This window comes from Haliotis cracherodii, unplaced genomic scaffold (genome assembly GCF_022045235.1).
Source record: "Haliotis cracherodii isolate W230 unplaced genomic scaffold, xgHalCrac1.p SCAF_11, whole genome shotgun sequence".
Classification (NCBI taxonomy): domain Eukaryota; kingdom Metazoa; phylum Mollusca; class Gastropoda; order Lepetellida; family Haliotidae; genus Haliotis; species Haliotis cracherodii.
The window spans coordinates 12,089,707-12,104,848 of NW_027266266.1; the positions used below are offsets into that span (position 1 = coordinate 12,089,707).

The 15,142-nt window shown below is 39.1% G+C and overlaps 1 protein-coding gene across 1 annotated transcript; it reads left to right on the top strand.

The window, feature by feature from the left end:
* The first annotated feature begins 9,071 nt into the window (after positions 1-9,071).
* Positions 9,072-9,428, top strand: LOC139454844 (uncharacterized). The gene has a single exon (XM_071236465.1). The coding sequence runs from the start codon at positions 9,072-9,074 to the stop codon at positions 9,426-9,428; it is 357 nt and encodes a 118-aa protein (XP_071092566.1).
* The last annotated feature ends 5,714 nt before the right edge of the window (positions 9,429-15,142 follow it).

Sequence of the window (15,142 nt, forward strand, 5' to 3'; positions counted from 1 at the left end):
TAGTACACAGAGGCGGTCCTCATTATCAAGAATAGTATGGTCACTGGTTTACAGTAATGTTCGGTGATTAAAATATATTTTCATTTAAGAAGTGAAGTAAAAATGAAATATAAGCATGCGTTCCAAAGCTTGTGAGCTATTAACCAAGTTATGTTACAGCAAGTAGTCGATAATTCTCTGCAAGAGTCGTTATTGCAAACCATGCTCTCGGTATGGTGCGTGGAACCACGATACAACGATACAAATAAACCGATTGACTTGTGTAAATTCTTATCAAATTTATTATTTATTCTGCCTAGGAATAGATATTCCATGAAACATAGTATACCACCAAAGCCGATAGAAGGGGTTTACCTAATTTCCGGTAAACTGATACAGTGAAAAGCAATAGGAATTCCCATTTCCTCTGTAGATAATTGGAATTCATATCTGTTTGGAAAAGGGTCCCTTCGATATCATTTAATATCACTTAAATAAACTGATATAGATTTTCGTTTGACAAGTTACCATTGACGAATGGTTTTAGGGCAGAAACAGAACTTGTCCATTTGACATTCATCTGAGTAAATAACGATGTTAACGCAAACAAGAAACATGGCACTACACTATTCATTTCCATCAGCAAACTTGAGGTCATCATCTATGTGCGATTTTGGAATAAGACATTCAGGCAAGAAGTAGTAGCAATTGTGCTCCCTTTCGTGTCGACGTGTTTCTTGACGAATATATAGCGGATTACTGCTCGGATTGGCAAAACAAAAACAGGGGAGAGAGTGAGTTGGGTTTAACGCCGCTTTTAACAGTATTCCAGTTACATCGCGGCTTGTCAGCTTAATGTGGGAGGAAAGCCTGAAGTGATGCAGGTCTCAGACGTATGCCACTTCGGGTACCACGAGCACGGGTATGGTGCTGATAAACCTACAAACATAATCGGGGCGAATCGGGATTCGAACCCACAATCATAGGTTTCTGGCGCGCCCATGGGACGCAACTCTGCACAGCAAATCGCGGCACCTTAGACGACTGGGCCACCCGTGCCCCGAAATCAGGGGAATTTGCATAGAAGTTTAACTTTAGATTCAGGTATATAGATAATCTGATATCGTTCAATAATGGTCAGATGGCCAAGTCCCTTCCTCTAATATACCCACACTGAACTATAAATCACCGAAACCAGTAGAACCTCCTCATCCGTTTAATATTTAGAGATATGCGAAAAGATTCCAAGTGTCAACAATAATCTCCACAACACAGAAGTTGTTTGATCAAGGTTACAACATTCAAGGCCACTGTAAATGTTTTGTGGTAGACATGTGGAGGACAATTCCAAATTTAACGCATCAGTGACAAATACGATGTCAGATGCAATTCGTTTTATTAATTTGTACCATATGATTTTGTAGACATAAACTCTTTCCAAAGAGCTGTTGAACTCGTTTTAGTTGCTTATACATTTTGCCCTCTTGTCCTACTTAATATTAAAGCTTCCCGCTTTGCATTCTGGTCCGTAATCAAACTTCCTGGGATTAACTTTCCTCTTCAAACATTCCGCTGATTCAAGTATACAAGTGGAAAAATTTCTAAGGCTTCCTAGCCCGTGAAGATCCGGGGTAGAATAGGTTTTCAGCAACCTATGCCTGCCGTTAAAGGCGCCTATGCTTGTTGTAAGGGGTGACTAACGGGATCGGGTGGTCAGGTTCGCTGACTCCGTTGATCACAAATGCGTGGATCGATGCTCATGATATCAATCACTGGATTGTCTGATCTAGACTCGATCATTTACAGACCGCCGTCATATAGCTGAAATATTGCTGAGCGCGGCGTTAAACAACAAACCAAACCAATCTGGTATTGATAGTATTACTATCATTATTGTCCGTTAGTTTGACTGCTAACACTACAAAGAGAGTCCATCCGGTATTGGTAGTACTTACATAAGTTATATTTTTTTAATTTATAGTACTTGGGTTTACATAATTACTTTAGTATCCATTGGTAGTATTTAGATAGATTCTTTTGGTTTTATGGTCCCTGTATTAAACGAGTGTCTATTGGCATTGATAGTGCAATTAAAATCGATGCCATCAAGTTCTTCCACGCTTAGATTGATAGGGTGGTCAGGCTCGCTGACTTGGTTGATCCCAAAGGCAGGGATCGATGCTCATGATATCAATCACTGGATTGTCAGGTCCAGACTCGATTATTTACAGACCGCCGTCATACAGCTGGAATATTGCTGAGTGCGGCGTTAAATCAATAAACAAACTAACAAATCTAAGGCTTCGTTTACATCTCTACCTCTAACATTAACAGGGTATGTTACATAGTGCAAGACCCGTGAAGATTCCGGGGTAGAATAAGTCTTCAGCAACCCATACTTGCCGTAAAAGGCGACTATGCTTGTCGTAAAAGGCGACTAACGGGATCGGGTGGTCAGGCTTGCTGACTTGGTTGATACATGTTAAACAACAAACCAACCAAGCAACCAACCAAAATAGTGCAAAGGCCAACATTTTGGCTATAACAGTGTCAGCATGCGACATATTCCATCCAAACTTGCAGGACATGGTATGCTTCCTACATGAACGGTATCGTTTACATTACCTTTGAAAGAAAATGTTACACATGCTTACTCCCAATTCTGTTGTCAACCTTTATTTTATTTTTAATCAGCTAAAACGTTCAACAGAGGAAAATTAAATATTCGATGACCCTACATCCTTGTTCAGAGATGTAAGTAAAAGAACCACCTCTGTCTCCGGCAAGACGACCATTGAGTATATACAATCTTAATATGTAGCAAAAACTTAAAGGTAAATTTCCAAATCTATTTACACAACCAGCACTTGAATATATGTTGCTTTTAGGCACGCGCTAAGCTTCTTGAAAAATATCCCTGACTGCTTCATTATATACAGAAACAGGAGGCTGACATCCACAGTAGATTCAGGCGAATAAGTCCCCGCATAACTGAATTACTGAATATGAATATGACAGTCTGCAGCAATGCTATTGTTATCCTTCAGTTACTGCTCTAAACGTTCTAATACCATAGGTTTATAAGCATATGCCCTTATAAGTAGGAGATCTTTAACTGTTTTAAAGTACACTTGGCTAACCTTAGGCAAACTACATTCTGAATATTTTTTTGGAATACACGTGCAATAAGGCATGATTGACCTATGCATCCCCTCTCACTTGTTCTTCAATGATATCTCGCTGACGCTTAGTAAGGCCATTTGAGACACCGATGGAATCCAACTGAAGACTAGGTCCCCTCTTCAGTACTTCAACCGTGTCCTCACTCAATACTAATTTGGTAAAAAAGAATAAAGAACGTCGTTTAGTTCATTCTGAACGCAAACAATAGTGAGGGCGAAATATCTCCTGTATGAAGGTTTCAGTGAAATCCGACTTTCTCGAATTGCTTAAACGGTTGACAATTTATACAGTATTTATTGAATTGATAAAGAACTTAGACCAATAAAACAATTTATTTACTTATTCAGTACATACGTAGGCCAAGAAAACAAAATTACGAATAGCATTGCAATTGAATAAATAGATTGTAGCAAATGTGTTAGATAGCTATTAAACAACTCCAAGTAATGATGGTTCAACTCTCTGACATCAGACTAATTTCATCCCACTGCACCATCACGAGGACAAGACTTTCCTCACTGGGAAGAGAGCTGTGTCGCTGAGAAGACTGGATGATTGCACAGGGAGTGGTAGGCTCCGGGAACAGTCACTCCAACGTGACATGTGGGGCCGTCACTTCATCTCTTGACGACTGTTTGATTTTTACTGATGTCGCATCCTGGGGATATAGGATCCACATTCATTTCAACTAATCAATCTTCTCATTGTCTCTTTGCAAATGAAATGAGTCTGTTGTTTTTTACGACAATCAAGTAAGAAAAATCGTCAAAGGATAGCCTTTCTCTTTCCAACAAATATCTGCGTTAGTTCTAGAGACACAATTTATTTCCAAGTGTGATATTTGATTCAATCGGACTTATAGTTGGGGTTGACGCCTCAGAAGTAAACCTTTTATGATAATACAAGGCCACACGAAGATTGCATACAGTTAAAGTCTGAATAATTGATCGATGTTAACGTTTAAGCTCTTTCTGGATGAAAAACGATGTTGTGGCATTATCCGTTACATGTTCTTTCATTTGGTCATGGCAACCTATGGAATTCGCATTGCACCAAAGGATTATTCGGGATTGGCACCAATAGAGTTCCAACATTTGAGATAAAATGAGTGATATCAATGTGTATGCAATTCTGAATGCGAAGAATATATCATGATCAACACAAAAGCTAATCCATCAAGACACGAGGCAAAATCGAATTTGAGGACAAACAATTTAATTAAGACACTGCATTAATTCAAAATAAAACATGGGTATTGGCTGATATATTTGAGTAAAACAGGGGCGGTAACATCTGTAATCTGTTCAAGTTACGGAGTGATGACATTATCCTCAACTACAAATTGTGCCGGAGGATGCAGCCGAATGTACTTCGTCCTCTATGTTCCCTACCAAGTTACTTCTCTAGTAAAATGTTAATGTTAAAGTCATGAACACACATCATTAGACGCATCTTCGTTATGTCACATAATTTAAGGTTGGTTGATTGGTTGGTTGTTTAACGCCGCACTCAGCAATATTCCAGCTATATGACGGCGGTCTGTAAATAATCGAGTCTGGACCAGACAATCCAGTGATTAATATCATGAGCATCGATCCACGCAATTGGGATCGATGACATGTATCAAACAAGTTAATCGCCTTTTACGACAAGCATAGTCACCCTTTACGGCAAGTATAGGTTGTTGAAGACCTATTCTATCCCGGCGTCTTCACGGGCCCATAATTTAAGGAACTTAATGTTTCATCCAACAGCACACGGTTTAACTGCTCGCTAAATCTATTCCGTTCACTACATAATTACCACACACCATACAGCTTTGTCAGTACAGGAACACTGATACGTGGTATAAGGAGAGAACACGAATGAGACATGATCCCACAAATTATCATATAATGGGTAGGTTTCTCGGCAGGCTAAAGCCAACGGATAAAAACGATATCCGTTGGGATCATATGCGGATAGAGATGCAAAAGTCAAGTGGAGACTACTTTCAGTGTTTACAACATGGCGTCGCCCTTGTCATTCAGAATTAAACATCGGGAATCTGGAGAAACTACTGGGATAATTGCTATCATTATCAAAAGAATAGTCGAATATACTGACAATATGTGTCTAACTGTGACGTAGCTAAGGCATTTTACGACTTTTGGTAACTTTGGAGATAGAAACTGCGAAACAATTTAGCGAGGACACTCGCCTAGCGGAATCAGTTTCCATATCTGTGCTAGTAATCTTCTGCGGCTTGGGACCTTTTCTCCAAATTAAAACATTTGGATTTGGCCGAAATGTGTCCAAATTGTTACCTTGTTTCGTTTTGTCGCTATGTGTATATCTGACTGCATTTCATAACGTTATGACAGGGCAGGCAAACTCTAACACAAACGTGACGTTTCATAGACTAGGGTTAGAGTAATTTCTCTTTGATAAAGGGCGGTTACTCTTGCGGACAGACCGATGGGTTGCCGAGAAAGGTACGTAGAAACCATTTCTGCAGCCAATTGTTGTTCTGCGTATATGTAGTTACGCCGCTGTATAAAAAACAGGTTTCAAATGGAGCTATATTGACTGTTGTCTCTGTCTGACGGACCCGTCACTTTCCGCCAGACGCATATATTAATGCGCAAATTCCTGGAAACACTATATGATAAAGAGGCCTAGGCTCGCTAGCTAAATGCAATGTTTATTCCTAATACAGGATATTTACCATACCCAAACGCAATAGCGTGATAACCTCCATATGCTGACCATCTCAGGAATATTGGCAATTCCATTGAATCTACATTGACACTACATTGCATCAAGCGATGTTTTTTTTCAAAAGTTTAAAGTGATAAGTAAACGTACTTTCTTGAAGACTTTGTGAAATACTGAACTTTCAGCGACCAGCTTCGCAATATTGGGAAAGATCTTCGTAACTGGATCGTTCAAAGTTAAAATTACTCCAGACTCTAATATAGTAGCAGCTGAAAAGTCTACAACGCTATGGAATAAAAAAATCAACTAATCTACTTAAGTATATTAGAGCTCGATAAAGAGTGAATATAACCTTAAGAATGTAATATCATCTAGTATGAATATTATTTATAACAAAACTAAACAAATAAAACCGTTTTGCCATCTTTGTTCTTCGTGTTAACGACAGCTGTGTGAGTCATCCATATTTCCTTGCATATGCGGAATGTAAACCCTATCTCTTTTAGTATCTTCTATAAAATAACGACGACTAATTCAGATGATAACTCATATTTCAGGTGAATACACCATAAACATTACATCGACATGTAACTTGAACGTGCATTTTGATTGGAAACAAAATAAAGAAAATGTTCCTTGCAAAATAAGATAGTGATTACATGTTTGTATTGCTACGTATGTTCTTATGGACTTTGTTCTTTTGGGAAATAATAGTTTTGATATAACTTGTCATAAATATAGATATATGTATATTTGGATATTTTATTGAAATATTTTGACGCATACACCAAACTGCACTGCGGTGAAACACAGGAACACGGATGTGGCGCTTACAAAACAAGAGACATGATCAGGTGAATAAGGGATTCGAATCAACAATCGTAGGATACCGAACGCAACACTATGCGGCAAATTTCCGCATCTAAGACGTTATATTTATTTCTTTAAAAAAACAATAGAAACTAGTTCGTCAGTTTCATACCCTGAACGACATAGATAATTCTTCATGTCATGGGACATAGCTCAGCAATTGGTGTTGATACATCCATCCATCCATGCATGTGAGTATTTATGTACACGAGAATGCGTTTCTGTCACGCTGAACTCAACAAATTAAGATGTGCTTGTAAGAAACTATTTGGTTATGGAAATGAAACGTTTAAATGTTTTCGCAGTAAACACTTGGAGAGAGTCTGCATATCTGGCACGTGTGACAAGGGTGACATGGTGCGTAACGCGACTTGAACACAGTTTCCCTGTTGTGGCAAAGCTTCATAACTAGGAAAGAATTTGCATTTTTAAGAAACGTTCCATTTTCCGTTTGCAGGCTTCACTCGTGAGATGGAAATGTAGGGGAACATCTCTTCTATCAAGTGACTTCAGGGTGACTACGATCCGAGGTAGAATAGGACTACAGCTTGTCGTAAAAGGCGACTAACGGGAACGGGTGGTCAGGCTCGATGACTTGGTTGATGCATGTCATCGTATCCCAATTGCGTGGATCGATGCTAGCGATGTCAATCACTGGACTGTCGGGTCCATATTCGATTATTTACAGACCGCCGTCATACAGCTGGAATATTGCTGAGTGCGGCGTTAAACAACAATTCTACCATGAGTTTGGAAATTACTTAATCCTGATTGGTCAATCAGAGGCTATTGAATCACAATAAACCCCCTCTGATTGAAACAGCTGGTTTGACGGCCGCATATCGCGGAAGATAATATTCATAGAATAGTACCTTTTTAGTCATTGTCGGTAGGAATATATAGATAATTAGATCTACAATTACAGGTTACAACATGCATATATGCGGTTACTACTATATTCAAAGGATGTGTGGCAATACATTTCGTGGAGAAAACACGATAGAAATCTACAAAGAGATGTATTTACGTTTTGGAGTCAACAGAGAGCTTGGAATATGGCGCTTTTCTATATACGACTGTGACGTCATATATTTTGCGTCACATTGAGCGATAGGAGGTCATAATGGTGACGGGCGGTATGGAACGAAAGCCTTGCAAAGCATGGTTAGTTTTCTTTAGGGATGCCTACTTCATGTTAGCTTACCAAGTTGCCGTGTTTTTTATACTTCCAATGCCTATCATGTGTTTCAGTGAAGTATTACGGAGTAACTAACTGCTTGAGTATATACAGTGCCATATTTTCTTTACAAGCTGTTGTCGGGGAACCGTACTTCAGATCGACAACCCACTCAACACTCGACTCAACCCATCCCGCTTCACGCTTCACTCAATATATTTGCTAACACCAAAGAGTTCACGATTTATTTAACCATGATAGAATGGAGATAAACATACTGTGTTTTCAATGTAGAACTAGGTTACCTGTAGATTTAACCGCGTTAAATTTAACATTTGAAACCTCTCGCTGCTCGGGGTAACCCTCTTGATGCCACGGGACCATATATGGTCCCTCACTTTTCACACCCGCATAGTGCCAAAGGACCATATGTGGTCCCGAGAAAATGCCCGTTTTAAACTGTGAATTTTTATATCAAACACTGAATGCACAAAGTAAAAAATATAACCATCGTCACCCAATCATCTTAGCTTTAACATCGTGCAACTCATGCTTTGTACAATGCAATGGATTGCGAAATATGGCGAGATTAGTGAAGTGGCTACCGCTCTTCTCGGCCTTTCTCTGTCATGTTTGAACACCAAGCAAATGACGAAGAATTTTGATTATGCACCCATGTCATATACACGTAAATATTTTCAGACAAAATCCTTGTTCATAAGAAATAATATGACCTGAGTGGTGAGGACTTATTTTTCCCAACTGTATACTTATTCACGTAACTACAATTCTGTTCAATCCTTTACAAACAAGTTTATTTACCCGTTTTGTATATTTTTATCGACTATCTGTAATGGCGGAATGATCGGAACAGATGAGAAAACGACAGTGTATATTTCCATTACATTTATGATGTGCATTGAATGAAATTATAACCATCATCACCCTAACCATCTCACCGTTAATATCGTGTTACTCATATCTTATGGGTTATTTTCCATTAGTTAGACAGCCAGTTGTCAGACACTGAAGTAGGGGATTAATAAGGGCACTACCCACAACAATGGTACAGTCCTACTCAGTGAACTAATTAGGCATGTCTCAAGGTTCATTGTTTGATCTTTCTCTTGGTCGTCGCATTGAAGATTTCAAAGACCACATGTAAATGGTTATCAACTGGGTGGATGATGATGCAAGGTTTCCACTGCCCCTGTGGAATCACCATGAAACTGAAGGGCCAGGCACCAACAACAGTCTGGAAGGTTTTCACTGCCGGTCGAACCAGTCCCTGCCTCATCGCCATCCCAATATCTTCCGGCTTATAGAGGTCATCAGACGTATTGAACATGCGGAAAGAAGCAAACTCGTCCAGATCAACTTTGGAGCAGCACCACCTAGCCGCAAGCGAGTGTATCGCGAGATCGACAACCGGATCATCAGATTGACAGACCATCTACGCCTTGGTCAGAAGACTCCAGTTCAGTTTTTAGATGCTTTGGGCCACCTGCTGAAACTTGCCTAAAGACCTTAGTCTGACAACAGGGTGAAGGTTTTTAAAATAAGTAGATCTGACTTAACACGTCTTTTTGATTTGTTATATCTTACATTTAAACAAAATCAGCGTCAGTCTTGGAGACATTATGTATCCAGAATCAATTCACGCACACCTATATCAAAGGTGTGGAATATGATTCAAAGAATTAAAGGCAAGGGTTCTAAATCCAGCATTAAACATCTTAAAGATGGTAATGATATATTAAAAGATAAATCTGACATCGCAAATTAATTAGGTGAAACTTTAGCCAAGCATTCTTCATCATCCAACTATGATCCCAAATTTCAGACATTTCAGCAACAACAGGAAAAGAAAAAGGTTAATTCTAATTCTGATAATGCTGAATACTATAATGAAGTATTTTCACTACATGAGCTCAATACCGCCCTTGGGCAAGCTCATGATACTGTAACTGGAGCAGACAATATTCATTATCAGCTTTTGAAACACTTGCCTGAATCATGTCTCCAAACATTTTTAACTATATTTGATGCTATTTGGACATCAGGGATTTTTCCTCCTTCGTGGCGCGATGCGATTGTAGTCCCTATACCAAAACCAGGACGGGATCATACAGATCCATCAAATTACCGTCCGATATCTCTCACTAGCTGCGTTTGCAAAACTATGGAACGTATGGTGAATAATCGATTAGTTTGGTATTTGGAAACCAATCATCTCATTACAGATATACAATGTGGTTTCCGGAAAAATAGAAGTACCATTGATCATCTTGTGCGTTTAGAATCGTTCATAAAAAATTCCATTGTAAATAAACAACATGCTGTAGAATGCTATTTAGAAAAAGCTTATGATACAACTTGGAAGCATGGCATTTTAGAAGATCTTCATGAATTTGGATTGCGAGGTCGCTTGCCTCAGTTTATATCCAGTTTTTTAACTGACAGACAATTTCAAGTCCGCGAGGGTTCAACCCTGTCTGACCATTATAATCAGGATCAGGGTGTTCCACAAGGCAGTATATTGTCTGTCACATTATTCAGCATCAAAATTAACAGTCTCTCCAAGGTATTGAATGACTCAATTGATGGGTCACTCTTTGTAGATGACTTCAACATATCTTGTCGTGGCAAAAACATGCACACAATAGAAAGGCAACTACAGCTATGCCTACATAAAATCCCAAAGTGGTTGCTTGAAAATGGTTTTAGATTTTCTAAAGCAAAGATTAATTGTATCCATTTTTGTAGAAATTATAGATCGCATAAAGACCCGGAACTGTTGTTAAACGGTGCCCCCATCAAGGTTGTGAAGGAGACCAAGTTCTTGGGTCTTATTTTTGATCGCCACTTGACGTTTTTACCTCATATAAAATATCTCAAAACTAAATGCTTGAAGGCTGTGGATCTACTAAAAGTTGTTGCAAATACTAAGTGGGGTGGGGATCAGACAACCTTACTTCACCTGTACAGATCTCTTATTAGATCTAAACTATATTATGGTCCAATTGTATATGGTGGAGCTGCTAAAAGTAATTTAGAGAAATTAGATAGCGTACATCATCAAGGACTGCTTGTCTGTCTTGGAGCATTTAGAACCTCGCCTGTAGATAGTTTGAATGTGGAGGCCGATGAGCCTTGGCTTGCACAACGCAGACTAAAATTATCTCTCCAGTATATAACTAAATTACGTACAAACCCATCAAATCCAGCTTATAACTGCGTCTTCCATCCTCTTAATGAGGAACTGTTTCACAACAAGCCAAAACTTGTACCGCCACTTGGCATTTGGATCAAGTCTCACACTGCAGATGCAAATATTGACTTAGATTTAATATCTCCATGCCGTCTTTTGTCTACTCTCCCTTGGCAACTAGTAAGGCCTGAAGTAGACCTGTCTCTCACTAATTTTATAAAATCTGAGACAAATCAACTTATGTATCTGCAAGAATATATTAACCAACTACGATCCTCATACAATACCTACAAATCTATATTTACAGATGGATCCAAGGATGGTGACGCTGTTGCCAGCGCCACTGTCATTGGATCCAGGACTATATCAAACCGAATACCTGATAACTGTTCCATTTTCACGACCGAAGCAAAGGCCATATTCACAGCATTACAATATATCAATAACCAATCAAAACATAAACAATTCATTATATTTTCAGACTCACTCTCTTGCCTTCAAGCTATTAAAAATCTATCCTGTACGCATCCGATTTTAATCAAAATTATTGAATTGTTTAATGATCTTGCTACTGGCCAATACGACATCGTTTTTTGTTGGTTACCAAGCCATGTTGGAATCATTGGTAACACAATGGCTGCTGCTGCTGCAAAAGTAGCTCTCAACAAATCTGTGACACCACTTCTTATCCCATACAGTGATTATGAACCTGTTATTAGATGTTACATAAGGAATATCATGCAGAAGAAGTGGGACAACCAAGTAGGAATCAATAAATTACATGCAATTAAACCAACTATCGGTTATACCTACTTGGGCTGTCAGTCCAGATTTGAAGAGGTCATAATGCGACGATGTCGTATTGGCCATAGCAGATATACACACGAGTATTTGTTGAAAGGTGAAGATCCTCCGTTTTGCATCCCTTGTGATGAAAGAATCACAGTCAAGCATGTCCTGCTTGACTGTATTGATTTTGCCATCACAAGGGATAACTATTTCAATGTTTCATTCTTCAAGGATCTTTTTAATCTTAGTTCTCATTTAATCATCGGTTTTTTAAAGGAAATTGAATTATTACATAAATTTTGAACGATATATTCTGTATATAATCAGTGATTTTTATAATTGGTTGAATAAAATTAATAACTGAGATTGTTAGTGGCTGTATCCTCAAAGGGGGTTAAAGTAGTGTAAAATTATTGTCCCCCTGAGAGGGTATGTAAGATGACGTCTTTCAAAGTATATTTATTTGTACCACTCTTTTAATCGTAGTATATGTGTCGTTTTACTATTTGCTAACTTTACCAATAATCGCCAACAGCTGAAGGGATGATGTAAATCCGGCTGGGGTCCATGCAGGTGGCAAAGGTACTGTAAGTTCCCATGGACCCTAGCTTGGTGATCACTCTTCAGTTGCTGGTGATCACTAGCTCATTTTTATCTTGTATTGTTACATATGATGTTATATTTTTATGGCTATCTACTAGTTTTAAACATAATCTGTGATAAATCTAGTTATTTTACTGTCCATCGTTGACAGGTTTTTATTCATTCTACATATATGTATTATTAATGTACTTACTCGTCACGATATGGCTGAAATACTGCCGATGTGACGTTAAATATTAACTCACTCACTCACTTGTTATATCTTGATGTTTATCTATGGGTCATTCCATTATCAATCAAGGTAACAGCATTGCACTTTGTTGTGCACTCAACCAGAAAAGTTGTTATTTTAAGGTGTCTAACAACTGGCTGTCTAACTTATGGGAGGACACCATTTTATGCAGTGCTACGATTGCGAAATATGGCGAGATTAGTAAAGTGGTTACCGCGCCTCTCGACCTTTCTCTGCCATGTTGCACTCCATGCGAATGACGGCGATTTTTTTATTATGTACCCATGTCACATACACGCAACTATTACTATATCAGACAGCCAATTTGAAAAAAGAAATCTATAAGACTTGTCAGACATATTTACCGTTCTCCACTGTACAGTTATTGGTGTTAGATTACCAACGTTTAAACCGCAACGGAGGTTTTTTGTTCAAGTATTGCATATGTTTATCGACTGTTTGTCAAGACGATTTAGCACGGCGCTAGAGACGAAACGACAGTGCAGATTGTCTTTCTGTTTATGATCTGATTTACAGAAAATATTCAAATCAAAGATATGGAAAGATAGCTATGATCGATAATATTAAGGTGGTATAGTGTATATTTATGGGCAGGAAGTTCATGATGAAAACCTAAACATTGAATGGCCAAGCCCGAAGTGATCGACAGGGCACGTTCGCATCATATCTGTGCCGCGAGACAATCTAATTTTCACACAGATTCCAGAAGAGTGATATGAAACATGGGAGGACAGTGAGAGGATTCTCAGGACATTCATCAAAGACCATTTGAAGATGGAGAGTGCACACCTACACTTCAAGAGAGTGTATAGAATTGGGCCAAGACGTACATCTCCTCAGGGGAATGACCAGGTGAGACCCAGACCCCTTGTCGCTAAATTTCTCTATACTAGTGAACGTTATGAGGTAAAGTTCAGTGGGAAGGAGCTCAAAGGTAAATCCTATGGAACAATTCCCAGAAGAAATAGCCCAGTATAGGAGAACCGTCCTTATGCCCCGCCTGAGAACTGCTAAGCGAAGCGAGTTTGGTTTTACGCCGCTTTTAGCAATATTCCAGCAATATCACGGCAGGGGACACCAGAAATGGGCTTCACACATTGTACCCATGTCGGGAATCGAACCCGGGTCTTCGGCGTGACGAGCGAAAGCTTTAACCACTAGGCTACCCGACCGCCCCAGAACTGCTAAGAGATGGAAAGAAGGCTTCTATAGTAGTAGACAGGTTGTATGTAAACAACCATCTGGAAGACACCCCTCCACCCCCCTATAGAGCCCCCAAGCAGAGGTTTAGTGGTGGTCACAGAGGAGGATGCAGATAGGGTACAGAGGTGGACATGGGCAAGCAGATGCTAACCCCCCTCTCGGTGTGTTTACAAGTGACAGATTATGTGAAACTGAACAGCTGTCAAGATATTGTTTTAACGAGAACAGAACGAGTAATGATTTAGATGAACGCAACAGAAATAACATTCAGTACAGAGATGTACATAGTAAAGGCTACAGTGACAGTTTACTTACAGCTACAGGTGTGAGAGACTCAATGACTGATGTAATACATGAGAAATGTGATACTAACTGTAATTTCTCTTCTATGAACCCTACCACAGATGAAGCATGTAATACTTCTTATAGTGCCAGCATGGAAGACTGTGTAAACAATTCATTTAATAATTCATCAGATAATAGTCATTGTTTAGTTAGCGATTATGTCTGTATATATGACAATATTTTTATATTCCAAAAGGAAGACCCCTTATGTACTTTCCTCAATACTCTTACAAATAATAACATTGAGGGTGTGGCCACTGATAGCCATGTCAGCACTGATAACCGCACTTATAATTATTACCCAATCAGTGATAGTAAACATAAGTTTGCTTGTACATTAAGTGATATCCTGTCTACTGGTGACAATGTTCATACTGTCACCAATGTACGAGAAAATGAGGGCATGACTGTCGATGCTGATAATGTACGAGAAATTGAGGGCATGACTGTCGATGCTGATAATGTACAAGAAAATGAGGGCATGACTGTTGATGCTGATAATGTACGAGAAAATGAGGGCATGACTGTTGATGCTGATAATGTACAAGAAAATGAGGGCGTGACTGTTGATGCTGATAATGTACAAGAAAATGATGGCATGACTGTCGATGCTGATAATGTACGAGAAAATGAGGACATGACTGTCGATGCTGATAATGTACGAGAAAATGAGGGCATGACTGTTGATGCTGATAATGTACAAGAAAATGAGTGAGTGAGTGAGTATGGTTTTACGCCGCTTTTAGCAATATTCCAGCAATATCACGGCGGGGGACACCAGAAATGGGCTTCACACATTGTACCCATGTCGGGAATCGAACCCGGGTCTTCG

Coding starts and splice junctions, on each gene's coding strand:
- LOC139454844 (XM_071236465.1), top strand. CDS start 9,072: ATGGTTATCAACTGGGTGGATGATGATGCAAGGTTTCCACTGCCCCTG.